The sequence below is a fragment of the Pezoporus occidentalis genome, unplaced genomic scaffold, assembly GCF_034315485.1.
Source record: "Pezoporus occidentalis ecotype Australia unplaced genomic scaffold, CSIRO_AGI_Poc_V1 ctg481, whole genome shotgun sequence".
NCBI lineage: Eukaryota > Metazoa > Chordata > Aves > Psittaciformes > Psittacidae > Pezoporus > Pezoporus occidentalis.
Window position 1 is genome coordinate 37,498 of NW_026915815.1, and position 16,093 is coordinate 53,590.

Consider the following 16,093-nt stretch of genomic DNA (forward strand, 5'->3'; position numbering starts at 1 on the left):
GGGGATGGGTTATGGGGGGTTTGGGGATGGGTTGGGGGGTTTGGGGATGGGTTATGGGGGGTTTGGGGATGGGTTATGGGGGGTTTGGGGATGGGTTATGGGGGGTTTGGGGATGGATGGGGGGGTTGGGGATGGGTTGGAGGGGGTTTGGGGATGGATTGGGGGCATGGGGATGGGGTTTGGGATGGATTGGGGGGGTTGGGGATGGATTGGGGCATGGGGATGGGGTTTGGGATGGATTGGGGGGGTGGGGATGGATTGGAGGGGTTTGGGGATGGGTTATGGGGGGTTTGGGGATGGGTTGGGGGGTTTGGGGATGGGTTATGGGGGGTTTGGGGATGGTTGGGGGGGTTTGGGGATGGGTTATGGGGGGTTTGGGGATGGGTTGGGGGGGTTTGGGGATGGGAAGTGTGGGGATGGGTTATGGGGGGTTTGGGGATGGGTTGGGGGGTTTGGGGATGGGTTGGGGGGTTTGGAGATGGGTTGGGGGGGTTGGGGATGGGTTGGGGGGGGTTGGGGATGGGTTGGGGGGGTTGGGGATGGGTTGGGGGGGCTGGGGATGGGTTGTTGGGGTTTGGGGATGGATTGGGGGGGTTTGGGGATGGGTTGGGGGGGTTTGGGGATGGGTTGGGGGCATGGGGATGGGGTTTGGGATAGATTGGGGGGGGTGGGGATGGATTGGGGGGGTTTGGGGATGGATTGGGGGGGGTTGGGGATGGATTGGGGGCATGGGGATGGGGTTTGGGGATGGGTTGGGGGGGTTGGGGATGGGTTATGGGGGGTTGGGGATGGGTTATGGGGGGTTTGGGGATGGGTTATGGGGGGTTTGGAGATGGGTTGGGGGGGTTGGGGATGGGTTGGGGGCATGGGGATGGGGTTTGGGATGGATTGGGGGGGTTTGGAGATGGGTTGAGGGGGTTGGAGATGGGTTATGGGGGAGTTTGGGGATGGATTGGGGGGGTTTGGGGATGGGTTGGGGGCATGGGGATGGGGTTTGGGATGGATTGGGGGGGGTTGGGGATGGATTGGGGGCATGGGGATGGGGTTTGGGATGGATTGGGGGGGTTGGGGATGGATTGGGGGGGTTTGGGATGGATTGGGGGGGTTGGGGATGGATTTGGGGCATGGGGATGGGGTTTGGGATGGATTGGGGGGGGTGGGGATGGATTGGGGTGGTGGGGATGGGTTGGGGGGGTTGGAGATGGGTTATGGGGGGTTTGGGGATGGGTTGGGGGGGTTTGGGGATGGGTTATGGGGGGTTTGGGGATGTCTTAAGAGGTCTTTGCGGAACTGAAGTGGCAATTGTGTATCGGGTATGGGGGGTTTGGGGATGGGTTGGGGGGGTTTGGGGATGGGTTCAGGGGGGGTTGGGGATGGATTGGGGGGGTTTGGGGATGGGTTATGGGGGGTTTGGGGATGGATTGGGGGGGTTGGGGATGGGTTGGGGGGGGTTTGGGGATGGGTTGGGGGGTTTGGGGATGGATTGGAGGGGGTTGGGGGATGGATAGGAGGGGATTTGGGGATGGAATGGGGGCTTTGGGATTGGGGGGGTTGGGATGGATTGGGGGGTTGGGGATGGGGTTTGGGGGGGATTGGGAATGGGTTGGGGGATAGATTGGGGGCTTTGGGATTGGGGGGTTTGGGATGGATTGGGGGGGTGGGGATGGGTTGGGGGGGTTGGGGATGGGGTTTGGGATGGATTGGGGGGGTTGGAAATGGGTTGGGGGGCTTGGGGATGGATTGGAGGGAGTTTGGGATGGATTGGGGGGTTGGGGATGGATAGGAGGGGGTTTGGGGATGGATTGGAGGGAGTTTGGGATGGATTGGATGGGGCTTGGGATGGATTGGGGGGGGTTGGGGATGGACGGGGTTTTAGGGATGAAAGTAGAGGAATTTTGGGGCTGAATTGGCTGAGTTTGGGGCTAAAGGAAGGGGGTTTTGGGGCTGAATTGGGGGCATTTGGGGATGGGTTAGGGGGGTTTGGGAACGGATTGGGGGGGGTGGGATGAAGGTAGAGGAATTTTGGGGCTGAAATGGGTGAGTTTGGGGGGAAAGGAAGGGGGTTTGGGGGTGAATATCCTGGGTTTGGGGGTGGACATGGAGGGGTTGGGGATGGATTGGGGGGGGGGGGCTGATTTGGGTGCGTTTGGGGCTGATTTGGATGCGTTTGGGGCTGATTTGGATGCATTTGGGGCTGAATTTGTGCCTTTTGGTCCGAATGAGGTGCATTTGGGGCCGATTCGGGTGCATTTGGGGCCGATTCGGGTGCGTTTGGGGCTGATTTGGGTGCGTTTGGGGCTGAATTTGTGCCTTTTGGTCCGAATGAGGTGCATTTTGGGCTGATTTGGGTGCATTTGGGGCTGATTCGGCTGCGTTTGGGGCTGATTTGGGTGCGTTTGGGGCAGAATTTGTGCCTTTTGGTCCAAATGAGGTGCATTTTGGGCTGATTTGGGTGCATTTGGGGCCGATTCGGGTGCATTTGGGGCTGATTTGGGTGCGTTTGGGGGAATTTGTGCCTTTTGGGAGGGGGAATGAGGTGCATTTGGGGCTGATTTGGGTGCGTTTGGGGCTGATTTGGGTGCATTTGGGCCCGATTCGGCTGCGTTTGGGGCTGATTTGGGTGCGTTTGGGGCTGAATTTGTGCCTTTTGGTCCGAATGAGGTGCATTTTGGGCTGATTTGGGTGCATTTGGGGCCGATTCGGGTGCGTTTGGGGCTGATTTGGGTGCGTTTGGGGCTGATTTGGAGAATTTGTGCCTTTTGGTCCAAATGAGGTGCATTTTGGGCTGATTTGGGTGCATTTGGGGCCGATTCGGGTGCATTTGGGGCTGATTTGGGTGCGTTTGGGGCTGAATTTGTGCCTTTTGGTCCGAATGAGGTGCATTTGGGGCTGATTTGGGTGCGTTTGGGGCTGATTTGGGTGCGTTTGGGGCTGATTTGGGTGCGTTTGGGGCTGATTTGGGTGCGTTTGGGGCTGAATTTGTGCCTTTTGGTCCGAATGAGGTGCATTTGGGGCTGATTTGGGTGCATTTGGGCCCGATTCGGCTGCGTTTGGGGCTGATTTGGGTGTGTTTGGGGCAGAATTTGTGCCTTTTGGTCCGAATGAGGTGCATTTGGGGCTGATTTGGGTGCATTTGGGCCCGATTCGGCTGCGTTTGGGGCTGATTTGGGTGTGTTTGGGGCAGAATTTGTGCCTTTTGGTCCGAATGAGGTGCATTTTGGGCTGATTTGGGTGCATTTTGGTCCGATTCGGGTGCATTTGGGGCTGACTCGGGTGCCTTTTGGGGCTGTTCCTTGTCCCCCCCCTCCAGGGAAGCCGTGCGACCCCGCGGACCGGCAGTTCAACACCCTCATCCCCTGGTGCCTGCCCCACACCGGGAACCGCCACAACCACTGGGCCGGGCTGTATGGGCGCCTCGAGTGGGACGGCTTCTTCAGCACCACAGTCACCAACCCCGAGCCCATGGGCAAGCAGGTGGGTGCCGGCATTCCCATCGGGAAGGGCTCCATGGAGCTCCCATCCCAACCATGGGGTTATCCCATGGGGAATGGTTCCATGGAGCTCCCATCCCAACCATGGGGTTATCCCATTGGGAATGGTTCCATGGAGCTCCCATCCCAAACATGGGGTTTTCCCATCGGGAATGGCTCCATGGAGCTCCCATCCCAACCAAGGGGTTATCCCATCAGGAAGGGCTCCATGGAGCTCCCATCCCAACCAAGGGGTTATCCCATCGGGAAGGGCTCCATGGAGCTCCCATCCCAACCAAGGGGTTATCCCATCGGGAATGGCTCCATGGAGCTCCCATCCCAACCACGGGGTTATCCCACTGGGAATGGCTCCATGGAGCTCCCATCCCAACCAAGGGGTTATCCCATTGGGAATGGCTCCATGGAGCTCCCATCCCAACCATGGGGTTATCCCATCGGGAATGGCTCCATGGAGCTCCCATCCCAACCATGGGTCTTTCCCATTGGGAATGGCTCCATGGAGCTCCCATCCCAACCATGGGGTTTTCCCATTGGGAATGGCTCCATGGAGCTCCCATCCCAACCACGGGGTTATCCCATCGGGAATGGCTCCATGTAGCTCCCATCCCAACCATGGGGTTATCCCATTGGGAATAGCTCCATGGAGCTCCCATCCCAACCATGGGGTTATCCCATCGGGAAGGGCTCCATGGAGCTCCCATCCCAACCATGGAGTTATCCCATCGGGAAGGGCTCCATGGAGCTCCCTTCCCAACCATGGGGTTATCCCATCGGGAATGGCTCCATGGAGCTCCCATCCCAACCATGGGGTTTTCCCATCGGGAATGGCTCCATGGAGCTCCCATCCCAACCATGGGGTTTTCCCATTGGGAATGGTTCCATGTAGCTCCCATCCCAAACATGGGGTTATCCCATCGGGAAGGGCTCCATGGATCTCCCATCCCAACCACGGGGTTATCCCACTGGGAATGGCTCCATGGAGCTCCCATCCCAACCATGGGGTTATCCCATCGGGAATGGCTCCATGGAGCTCCCATCCCAAACATGGGGTTATCCCATCGGGAATGGCTCCATGGAGCTCCCATCCCAACCATGGGGTTATCCCATCGGGAATGGCTCCATGGAGCTCCCATCCCAACCGTGGGGTTATCCCATCGGGAATGGCTCCATGGAGCTCCCATCCCAACCATGGGGTTTTCCCATCGGGAATGGCTCCATGGAGCTCCCATCCCAACCATGGGGTTATCCCATCGGGAATGGCTCCATGGAGCTCCCATCCCAACCATGGGTTTATCCCATTGGGAATGGCTCCATGGAGCTCCCATCCCAACCAAGGGGTTATCCCATCGGGAATGGCTCCATGGAGCTCCCATCCCAACCATGGGGTTATCCCATCGGGAATGGCTCCATGGAGCTCCCATCCCAACCATGGGGTTATCCCATCGGGAATGGCTCCATGGAGCTCCCATCCCAACCAAGGGGTTATCCCATCGGGAATGGCTCCATGTAGCTCCCATCCCAACCATGGGGTTATCCCATCGGGAATGGCTCCATGGAGCTCCCATCCCAACCAAGGGGTTATACCATCGGGAATGGCTCCATGGAGCTCCCATCCCAACCAAGGGGTTATCCCATCGGGAAGGGCTCCATGGAGCTCCCATCCCAACCATGGGTCTTTCCCATCAGGAATGGCTCCATGGAGCTCCCATCCCAACCACGGGGTTATCCCATCGGGAATGGCTCCATGGAGCTCCCATCCCAACCATGGCGTTTTTCCCATCACGAGTGGCTCCATGGAGCTCCCATCCCAACCATGGGGTTATCCCATCGGGAAGGGCTCCATGGAGCTCCCATCCCAACCATGGGGTTTTCCCATCGGGAATGGCTCCATGGAGCTCCCATCCCAACCATGGGTTTTTCCCATCGGGAATGGCTCCATGGAGCTCCCATCCCAACCATGGGTCTTTCCCATTGGGAATGGCTCCATGGAGCTCCCATCCCAACCATGGGGTTTTCCCATTGGGAATGGCTCCATGGAGCTCCCATCCCAACCACGGGGTTATCCCATCGGGAATGGCTCCATGTAGCTCCCATCCCAACCATGGGGTTATCCCATTGGGAATGGCTCCATGGAGCTCCCATCCCAACCATGGGGTTATCCCATCGGGAATGGCTCCATGGAGCTCCCATCCCATCCCATCCCAACGCTCTCTTTGGTGCCCTAGGGCCGGGTGCTGCATCCGGAACAGCACCGGGTGGTGAGCGTGCGGGAATGCGCCCGTTCCCAAGGCTTCCCGGACACGTACCGGCTCTTTGGGAATATCCTGGACAAGCACAGGCAGGTGAGTGGGGGCTCGGCGCCGCGCCGCACCGGTGCCGGAGCCCGGCCTCAAAGCCTTTTCCCTCTGGAGCAGGTTGGGAACGCGGTGCCGCCGCCGCTCGCCAAGGCCATCGGGCTGGAGATCAAGGCCTGCGTGGTGGCCAAGCGGAGGGAGGATGCGGCCGGTGCGTGCGGGAGGATCCCATGGGAAAGGGGGGGTTCGGGAGGGAGATGGGGGGGGGGTGGATGGGGAAGGGGGGGGTGAACTCATCCAGGTTGGAGATGAGGAAAGCTGGATATGAGGAAGGTTGGGGTATAAGGAGAGTTGGGTATAAGGAGATTGGATATAAGGGAGGTTGGGATATAAGGAATGTAAGGATGGAAGGTTGGATATAAGGAAGGTTGGGATATAAGGATATTGGATATCAGGAAAGTGGGATATCAGGAAGGTTGGGGTATAAGGATATTGGATATCAGGAAGGTTGGGGTATAAGGATATTGGATATAAGGATATTGGATATCAGGAAGGTTGGGATATAAGGAGATTGGATATAAGGAAGGTTGGGGTATAAGGATATTGGATATAAGGAAGTTTGGGGTATAAGGATATTGGATATAAGGATACTGGATATCAGGAAGGTTGGGATATCAGGATATTGGCTATAAGGAAGTTTGGGGTATAAGGATATTGGATATCAGGAAGGTTGGGGTATAAGGAGGTTGGATATAAGGATATTGGATATCAGGAAGGTTGGGATATAAGGAGATTGGATATAAGGAAGGTTGGGGTATAAGGATATTGGATATAAGGAAGTTAGATGTAAGGAAATAGGATATAAGGAAGGTTGGGATATAAGGATATTGGATATAAGGAAGTTTGGGGTATAAGGATATTGGATATAAGGAAGCTGGATGTAAGGATATTGGATATCAGGAAGGTTGGATATCAGGAAGGTTGGGATATCAGGATATTGGCTATAAGGAAGTTTGGGGTATAAGGATATTGGATGTAAGGACATTGGGTATCAGGAAGGTTGGGATATAAGAATGTTGGATATAAGGGTTGGATATAAGGGATTTGGGGATATAAGGAAGGATGGGATATAAGGAGGTTGGATATAAGGAAGGTTGGGATAGCAGGAGGTTGGGATATCAGGATCCTGGCTATAAGGAAGGTTGGGATATCAGCACGTTGGCTCTCAGGATACTGGCTATAAGGAAGGTTGGGATATCAGGAAGGTTGGGATATCAGGATATTGGCTATTAGGACATTGGCTATCAGGAAGGTTGGGATATCAGGATATTGGCTATTAGGACATTGGCTATCAGGAAGGTTGGGATATCAGGATATTGGCTGTAAGGAAGGTTGGGATATCAGGATGTTGGCTATCGGGATATGGGATATCAGGAAGGTTGGGATATCAGGATATTGGCTATAAGGAAGGTTGGGATAGCAGGACATTGGCTATCAGGACATTGGCTATAATCAGGATATTGGCTGTAAGGAAGGTTGGGATACCAGGATATGGGATATCAGGATACTGGCTATAAGAAGGGTTGGGATATCAGGATGTTGGCTATCAGGACATTGGCTATAAGGAAGGTTGGGATATCAGGACATTGGCTATTAGGACATTGGCTATCAGGAAGGTTGGGATATCAGGAGGTTAGCTATCAGGATATGGGATATAAGGAAGGTTGGGATATCAGGAAGGTTGGGATACCAGGATATGGGATATCAGGACACTGGCTGTAAGAAGGGTTGGGATATCAGGATATTGGCTATCAGGACATTGGCTATAAGGAAGGTTGGGATATCAGGACATTGGCTATAAGGAAGGTTGGGATATCAGGACATTGGCTATTAGGACACTGGCTATCAGGAAGGTTGGGATATCAGGATGTTGGCTATCAGGATATGGGATATAAGGAAGGTTGGGATATCAGGAAGGTTGAGATACCAGGATATGGGATATCAGGATACTGGCTATAAGAAGGGTTGGGATATCAGGATGTTGGCTATCAGGACATTGGCTATCAGGACATTGGCTATCAGGAAGGTTGGGATATCAGGATATTGGCTATCAGGAAGGTTGGGATATCAGGATGTTGGCTATCGGGATATGGGATATCAGGAAGGTTGGGACATCAGGATATTGGCTATAAGGAAGGTTGGGATACCAGGACATTGGCTATCAGGACATTGGCTATAATCAGGATATTGGCTGTAAGGAAGGTTGGGATACCAGGATATGGGATATCAGGATACTGGCTATAAGAAGGGTTGGGATATCAGGATGTTGGCTATCAGGATATGGGATATCAGGAAGGTTGGGATACCAGGATATGGGATATCAGGATACTGGCTATAAGAAGGGTTGGGATATCAGGACGTTGGCTATCAGGACATTGGCTATAAGGAAGGTTGGGATACCAGGATATGGGATAACAGGATACTGGCTATAAGAAGGGTTGGGATATCAGGACGTTGGCTATCAGGACATTGGCTATAATCAGGCTTAGCTACAAGGCTGCTGGCCCTGGGGCAGGCTGGGTTTGAGGCCATTGCCTCTAAGGGAGCCCCCCCCCCAGCTGCCTCCATCCCCCCTTTCCCTCCGCAGGCCCCGGCGCCCCGCAGACGATGGAGACGCTGGAAGCCGCCGCCTGACAGCGGCCCCCGTGCCCCCCCCCTTTCCTGCACTGATTTTACCCCTTTTTGGGCTGGTTTGGGGTTGGTTTTGGGTTGGTTTCCTTTCTTTTTTTTTGGGGGGGGGGGGGGCATGGCCTCCTCTGTGTGTGTGTGTGCCCCCCCCCCCTCCCCGTGTCTGTGTCCGCCGCCGTTGTCTTGAGGAGAGCTCGGCCGCTTTGTGCCGGCGGGAATGGAGCCTTTTTCCGTAGTTTTTATATGTTGGAATATTCCTTCAAGTAAAGCTCGCCTATAAATTATCAACCCCGGCGTCTCCGGGCTAGGCCGCAAACGGAGCCTGCGGCGTCGCGTAGCAACCGCGACCCGTCATGCACCGCGGCCTGCGTGGCGTGGCCACGCCCCGGAAGTGGCGCCGCCTTCCGGGCGCTGAGCGTGAGGGGACGGGGAGCGCGATGCCGACGGGGGACTACGAGTGAGGGAACGGGATCGGGAACGGGAATTGGAATGGGAATTGGAATGGGAATTGGAATTGGAATGGGAACGGGAATTGGAATGGGAATGGGAATTGGAATGGGAATGGGAACGGGATGGGGACCGGGGCTGCGGCCTACGGGGGCCTGAAGCCGGGGCCTGGAGTGGGAGCTGTGGCCGTCGCTGAGTGTGGTGCTGGGGGGGGGGGGGGCTACGAGGGAGGGAACGGGATGGAAACGGGAATGGGAACGGGATAGGGGTGAGAACGGGCATGGGAATGGGAACGGGGTAGGGATGGGGACTGGGGCTGCGGCCTACGGGGGCCTGAAGCCGGGGCCTGGAGTGGGAGCTGTGGCCGTCGCTGAGTGTGGTGCTGGGGGGGGGCTGCGAGGGAGGGAACGGGATGGGAACGGGATCGGAACGGGAACGGGAATGGGAATTGGAACGGGAATGGGAACGGGATGGGGACCGGGGCTGCGGCCTACGGGGGCCTGAAGCCGGGGCCTGGAGTAGGAGCTGTGGCCCTCGCTGGGTGCGGTGCGGGCGGGGGGAGCTACGAGGGAGGTAACGGGAGCAAGGACACGGGAATGGGAATGCGAATAGGGATGGGGATGGGGAGCGAAAATGAGGCCTGTGGGGGCCGGGAGCCGGGGTCTGGAGTGGGAGCTGTGGCCGTCGCTGAGTGCGGTGCGGGCGGGGGAGCTACGAGGGAGGGAACGGGATAGGGATGAGAACGGGAATGGGAAAGGGATGGGGACCGGGGCTGCGGCCTACGGGGGCCTGAAGCCGGGGCCTGGAGTGGGAGCTGTGGCCCTCGCTGGGTGCGGTGCGGGCGGGGGGAGCTACGAGGGAGGGAACGGGAATAGGGAATGGGGATGGGGAGCGAAAATGAGGCCTGTGGGGGTCTGGAGCCGGGGCCTGGAGTGGGAGCTGTGGCCGTCGCTGAGGGCGGTGCCGGGGGGCGCTGCTACGAGGGAGGGAACGGGATGTAAACGGGAATGGGAACGGGATAGGGGTGAGAACGGGAATGGGAACGGGAACGGGGCTGCGGCCTACGGGGGCCTGAAGCCGGGGCCTGGAGTAGGAGCTGTGGCCCTCGCTAGGTGCGGTGCGGGCGGGGGGAGCTACGAGGGAGGGAACGGGAATAGGGAATGGGGATGGGGAGCGAAAATGAGGCCTGTGGGTGTCTGGAGCCGGGGCCTGGAGTGGGAGCTGTGGCCGTCGCTGAGGGCGGTGCCGGGGTGGGGGTGGGGGAGGCTACGAGAGAGGGAATGGGATGGAAACGGGAAGGGGGAATGGGAATGGGAACGGGATAGGGGTGAGAACGAGAATGGGAACGGGATAGGGATAAGGACCGGGGCTGCGGCCTACGGGGGCCTGAAGCCGGGGCCTGGAGTGGGAGCTGTGGCCCTCGCTGGGTGTGGTGCGGGCGGGGGGAGCTACGAGGGAGGTAACGGGAGCAAGGACACGGGAATGGGAATGCGAATAGGGATGGGGATGGGGAGCGAAAATGAGGCCTGTGGGGGCCGGGAGCCGGGGTCTGGAGTGGGAGCTGTGGCCGTCGCTGAGTGCGGTGCGGGCGGGGGAGCTACGAGGGAGAGAACGGGAACGGGATAGGGATGGAAATAGGGATGGGGACCGGGGCTGCGGCCTACGGGGGCCTGAAGCCGGGGCCTGGAGTAGGAGCTGTGGCCCTCGCTGGGTGCGGTGTGGGCGGGGGGAGCTACGATGGAGGGAACGGGAATAGGGAATACAGATGGGGATGGGAATAGGGATGGGGAGCGAAAATGAGGTCTGTGGGGGTCTGGAGCCGGGGCCTGGAGTGGGAGCTGCGGCAGTCGCTGAGTGTGGTGCCGGCGGGCGGCTGCGAATGAGGGGCCGGGAACGGGGCCGGGGCGGGCCTCAGGCGGCGCTGTCCCCGCAGCTCGAAGCCCAGCTGGGCCGACCAGGTGGAAGAGGAGGGCGGAGAGGACGGTGAGTGCGAGCCGGGCCCTCCCCGGGGCCCTCCCCTGCGCTGCTGGCGGACGGGGGCGCTGCTGCTGCCCCTGCTCCTGGGGCTGGGCGCAGGGCCCAAGTTTTGGGGCCCTTTTTGGGTCCTTTCCTGACTCTCTGCCCTCCTCCCCCCGCAGACAAATGCATCACGAGCGAGCTGCTGAAGGACATCCCCCTGCCCGGGGTGCTGGGGGGCAGCCTGAGCGCCGAGGCCGAGCTGCTGAAGGGAGGTGAGAGCATGGGGGGAGCCCCAGGGGGGGGTGTTCCCCTGCTGCCTCCTCCTGCTCTGGGCACTGTCCTCCCCTCCCTGTCCCTGCAGGGCCGCTCCCTTCCCCTAAGGAGCTCATCAATGGCAACATCAAAACCGTCACCGAGTACCGGGAGGAGGAGGACGGGAGCAAGGTGAAGGTGAGCGGCGGGGTCCTGAGCTCCTTGTCCCCACCAGCGTCCATCCCTATCCATAGGGATGGCCCCTGTCCCTATCCATAGGATGGCCCTATCCATAGGATGGCCCCTATCCTTATCTCTAGGGATGTCCCTGTCCATAGGATGTCTCCTGTCCCTATCCACAGGATGTCCCCTGTCCATAGTGATGTCCTCTATCCCTATCCATAGGATGGCCCCTAACCTTATCCATAGGATGTCCCCTATCCATAGGGATGTCCCTGTCCATAGGATGTGCCCTATCTCTAGGGATGTCCTTATCCATAGCATATCCCTTATCTCTATCCATAGGGATATCCCTTATGCGTAGGGATGTCTCTATCTATAGGATGTCCCCTATCCCTATATCTATAGGATGTCCCTTATCCCTACGGATGTCTCTATCCATAGGATGTCCCCTATCCCTAGGGATGTCCCTATCCATAGGGATGTCCCTATCCATAGGGATGTCTCTATCCATAGGATGTCCCCCGTCCCTAGGGATGTCCCTATCCATAGGGATGTCTCTATCTATAGGATGTCCCCTATCCCTAGGGATGTCTCTATCTATAGGATGTCCCTTATCCCTAGGGATGTCCCTATCCATAGGTTGTCCCCTATCCCTAGGGATGTCCCTATCCATAGGCTGTCCCCTATCCCTAGGGATGTCCCCTATGGACATGAGCCCCCCCAGTTAGCACCCTGGGGGATAATTCCCGGCCTTTGGCACCTTTGCAGATCATCCGCACCTTCCGCATGGAGACCAGGAAGGCCTCCAAGGCGGTGGCCCGGAGGAAGGTGAGCTTCTCCCATGGGAATACCGAGGAGGGAATTTGCTGCAGCAGGAGCTGCTTCACCTCGCAGCCCTCTGCTTCTCCCCATTCCCTCCCAGTCCCCCCTCAGTTCCATTCCCACTGCTCCATGTTGGGCCTTTCCCCTCTTCCCATTGCCCATTCCCACTGCTCCATGTTGGGGCTTTCCCTCTTCCCACTGCCCATTCCCACTGCTCCATGTTGGGGCTCTTCCCTCTTCCCCTTGCCCATTCCTACTGCTCCATATTGGGTCTTTCCCCTCTTCCCACTGCTCCATGTTGGGGCTCTTCCCTCTTCCCATTGCCCATTCCCACTGCTCCATGTTGGGTCTTTCCCCTCTTCCCACTGCTCCATGTTGGGGCTTTCCCCTCTTCCCACTGCCCATTCCCACTGCTCCATGTTGGGGCTTTCCCTCTTCCCACTGCCCATTCCCACTCTGAGGTGGGCCTTTCCCCTCTTCCCACTACCCATTCCCACTCCGAGGTGGGGCTTTTCCCTCTTCCCACTGCCCATTCCCACTGCTCCATGTTGGGGCTCTTCCCACTGCCCATTCCCACTGCTCCATATTGGGTCTTTCCCCTCTTCCCACTGCTCCATGTTGGGGCTCTTCCCCTTGCCCATTCCTACTGCTCCATGTTGGGGCTTTCCCCTCTTCCCACTGCCCATTCCCACTGCTCCATGTTGGGGCTTTCCCCTCTTCCCATTGCCCATTCCCACTGCTCCATGTTGGGGCTTTCCCTCTTCCCATTGCCCATTCCCACTGCTCCATGTTGGACCTTTCCCCTCTTCCCACCTTTTTCCCTGCCCAGAACTGGAAGAAATTTGGCAACTCCGAGTTCGATGCCCCCGGCCCCAACGTGGCCACCACCACCGTGAGCGACGACGTCTTCATGACCTTCATCACCAGCAAGGAGGTGGGTTGGGTGCTGCTGAGGTGGATGGGGTGTGCTGGGTGCTATGGGGGTGCTGTGGGGCTCAGCACCCTTCCCTATGTCCCTCCAGGACCTCAATTGCCAGGAGGAGGAGGATCCCATGAACAAGCTCAAGGGCCAGAAGATCGTCTCGTGCCGCATCTGCAAAGGGGACCACTGGACCACGCGCTGCCCCTACAAGGACACCCTGGGCCCCATGCAGAAGGAGCTGGCCGAGCAGCTGGGCTTGTCCACAGGGGAGAAGGAGAAGCTGCCTGGAGGTGGGACCCGGCCTTGGGGTGGTGGTGGGGGGTTATTCCAGGCTCGCATCCCGCTGGATGTTCCCGTCCCCGCAGAGCCGGAGCCGGTGCAGGCGCAGCAGAGCAAGACGGGCAAGTACGTCCCGCCCAGCCTGAGGGATGGAGCCAGCCGGCGGGGGGAGTCCATGCAGCCCAACCGCAGGGGTGAGGGCAGCACCAGCCTTCCTCAGCCTTCCTCAGCCTTCCTCAGCCTTCCTCAGCCTGCCTCAGCCTGCCTCAGCCTTCCTCAGCCTTCCTCAGCCTTCCCCTGTCCTCATCCTTCTTCACCCTTCCCCATCCTCGTCCTTCCTCACCCTTCCCCATCCTCATCCTTCTCCTGTCCTGTCATTTCCCTGTCCCCATCCTTCCCGTCCTGTCCTTTCCATGTCCCCATCCTTCCCATCCTTGTCCTTCATCTTCAGCCTTCCCTTTCCTCATCGTTGTCTGTCGTTCCCCTTCCTCATCCTTCCTGTCCTGTCCTTTCCGTGTCCCCATCCTTTCCTTTCCCTGTCCCCATCCTTTTCCCTGTCTCCATCCTTTCCCGTCCCCATCCTTCTTCACCCTTCCCCATCCTCATCTTGTCCTTCTTTGCCTTTCCCCATCCTTGTCTTGTCCTTCCTCACCCTTCCCTACCCTCATCCTCCTCCTGTCCTGTCATTTCCCTGTCCCCATCCTTTTCCCTGTCCCCATCCTTTTCCCTGTCCCCATCCTTTTCCCTGTCCCCATCCTTTTCCCTGTCCCCATCCTTTTCCCTGTCCCCATCCTTTTCCCTGTCCCCATCCTTTTCCCTGTCCCCATCCTTTTCCCTGTCCCCATCCTTTTCCCTGTCCCCATCCTTTCCCTGTCCCCATCCTTTCCCTGTCCCCATCCTTTTCCCTGTCCCCATCCTTTTCCCTGTCCCCATCCTTTTCCCTGTCCCCATCCTTTTCCCTGTCCCCATCCTTTTCCCTGTCCCCATCCTTTTCCCTGTCCCCATCCTTTTCCCTGTCCCCATCCTTCCTCATCCTCCTCCTCACCCTCCCCTTCCCCACAGCCGATGACAACGCCACCATCCGTGTCACCAACCTCTCCGAGGACACCCGTGAGACCGATCTCCAGGAGCTCTTCCGCCCCTTCGGCTCCATCTCCCGCATCTACTTGGCCAAGGACAAGACCACGGGGCAGTCCAAGGTGGGGGCATCCCCTTTGGGATTGGGGGGGGGGTTCCAAAAGGAGACACCCCCCCCCCAACTTTGCTTCCTCACCCTCTGCCTTCCTCCCGCTCCAGGGCTTTGCCTTCATCAGCTTCCACCGGCGCGAGGATGCGGCGCGGGCCATTGCCGGCGTGTCCGGCTTCGGCTACGACCACCTCATCCTCAACGTGGAATGGGCTAAGTGAGTGGGGGGGGTGTCTTTGGGGGGGTACTGGGGGGCTTTGGGGGGGTACTGGGGGACTTTTATGGGTACCAGGGGGGCTTTGGGGGGGTACTGGGGTGCTTTGGTGGGTACCAGGGGGGCTTTGGGGGGTACAGGGGTGTTTTGGGGGGGTACAGGAGTGCTTTGGTGGGTACCAGGGGGGCTTTGGGGGGGTACTGGGGGGCTTTTATGGGTACCAGGGGGGCTTTGGGGGGTACAGATGGGCTTCCCCCCACCCTCTGCCTTCCTCCCGCTCCAGGGCTTTGCTTCCTTCCTGGGGTGCTTTGGTGGGTACCAGGGGGGCTTTGGGGGGGTACTGGGGGGCTTTTGGGGGGTACTGGGGTGCTTTGGTGGGTACCAGTGGAGCTTTGGGGGGGTACAGGGGTGCTGTGGGAGGGTACAGGGGGGCTTTGGGGGGGTACAGGAGTGCTTTGGTGGGTACTAGGGGGGCTTTGGGGGGTACAGATGGGCTTCTGGGGGGTACTGGGGTGCTTTGGTGGGTACCAGGGGGGCTTTGGTGGGTACCAGGGGGTCTTTGGGGGTACTGGGGTGCTTTGGTGGGTACCAGGGGGGCTTTGGGGGGTACAGGGGTGTTTTGGGGGCGTACAGGAGTGCTTTGGTGGGTACCAGGGGGGCTTTGGGGGGGTACTGGGGTGCTTTGGTGGGTACCAGGGGGGCTTTGGGGGGTACAGATGGGCTGTGGGGGGGTACGGGAGTGCTTTGGTGGGTACCAGGGGGGCTTTGGGGGGTACAGATGGGCTTTGGGGGGGTACTGGGGTGCTTTGGGGGGGTATGGGAGTGCTTTGGTGGGTACCAGAGGGGCTTTGGGGGGTACAGGGGTGTTTTGGGGGGGTACAGGAGTGTTTTGGTGGGTACTAGGGGGGCTTTGGGGGGTACAGATGGGCTTTTGGGGAGTACTGGGGTGCTTTGGTGGGTACCAGTGGGGCTTTGGGGGGTACAGGAGTGTTTTGGGGGTGTATGGGGGTGCTTATGGAGGTCCTTTGTGGGGGGTCCCTTCCCTCACTGCCTTTCTCCCCTCCACAGACCCTCCACCAACTGATGGTGATGCCGGTGCCACGCCGCCGGGGCCTCTCAATAAAGACCCAAGCACTCTGGTACCCTGGTGTGGGGCTGAGCTCTGGTGGGTCCCCATCAACCCAGGATGGGGTAAGGGGCCACCAGTCCTGCCTTTGGGCTCATTCCTGGTTTTCCAGCTAAGGAAAAAAGGGGGATTTCTACCCCAAAGTGGGTGTCGTTTCCCCCCCCCTTTATGGTGGCACCCAGGGTTCTCTCCTGTCTCCCTTCATGGAGCCACCGCAGGGTCGCATCCTG

The 16,093-nt window shown here is 58.6% G+C and overlaps 2 protein-coding genes across 11 annotated transcripts in view; both read left to right on the plus strand.

The window, feature by feature from the left end:
- DNMT1 (DNA methyltransferase 1) overlaps positions 1 to 8,550 on the plus strand; it is a 43,720-nt gene extending 35,170 nt beyond the window's left edge. For all 10 annotated transcript variants that reach the window (XM_062636562.1, XM_062636564.1, XM_062636563.1 and 7 more), the window contains exons 31-34: positions 3,311 to 3,474; positions 5,717 to 5,833; positions 5,906 to 5,996; positions 8,433 to 8,550. In XM_062636562.1, coding sequence (XP_062492546.1) covers positions 3,311 to 3,474; positions 5,717 to 5,833; positions 5,906 to 5,996; positions 8,433 to 8,479 — 419 coding nt within the window. In that variant the 3' untranslated portion in view covers positions 8,480 to 8,550. The remainder of the gene's footprint in view (positions 1 to 3,310; positions 3,475 to 5,716; positions 5,834 to 5,905; positions 5,997 to 8,432) is intronic.
- Positions 8,551 to 8,857: 307 nt separating this feature from the next.
- EIF3G (eukaryotic translation initiation factor 3 subunit G) lies at positions 8,858 to 15,879 on the plus strand. Its single transcript, XM_062636573.1, has 11 exons — positions 8,858 to 8,930; positions 10,854 to 10,903; positions 11,059 to 11,151; positions 11,241 to 11,329; positions 12,083 to 12,142; positions 12,966 to 13,070; positions 13,159 to 13,348; positions 13,424 to 13,531; positions 14,400 to 14,536; positions 14,634 to 14,740; positions 15,806 to 15,879. The coding sequence occupies exons 1-11, from the start codon at positions 8,911 to 8,913 to the stop codon at positions 15,819 to 15,821; spliced, it is 975 nt and encodes a 324-aa protein (XP_062492557.1). The 5' UTR covers positions 8,858 to 8,910; the 3' UTR covers positions 15,822 to 15,879.
- The last annotated feature ends 214 nt before the right edge of the window (positions 15,880 to 16,093 follow it).

Bases quoted from the DNA above. Each gene is read 5' to 3' on its own strand.
- EIF3G (XM_062636573.1), top strand. From the start codon at position 8,911: ATGCCGACGGGGGACTACGA. The intron at 11,152-11,240 runs GTGAGAGCATGG...CTGTCCCTGCAG, and splicing joins GGCCGAGCTGCTGAAGGGAG to GGCCGCTCCCTTCCCCTAAG. The intron at 11,330-12,082 runs GTGAGCGGCGGG...GCACCTTTGCAG, and splicing joins AGGACGGGAGCAAGGTGAAG to ATCATCCGCACCTTCCGCAT.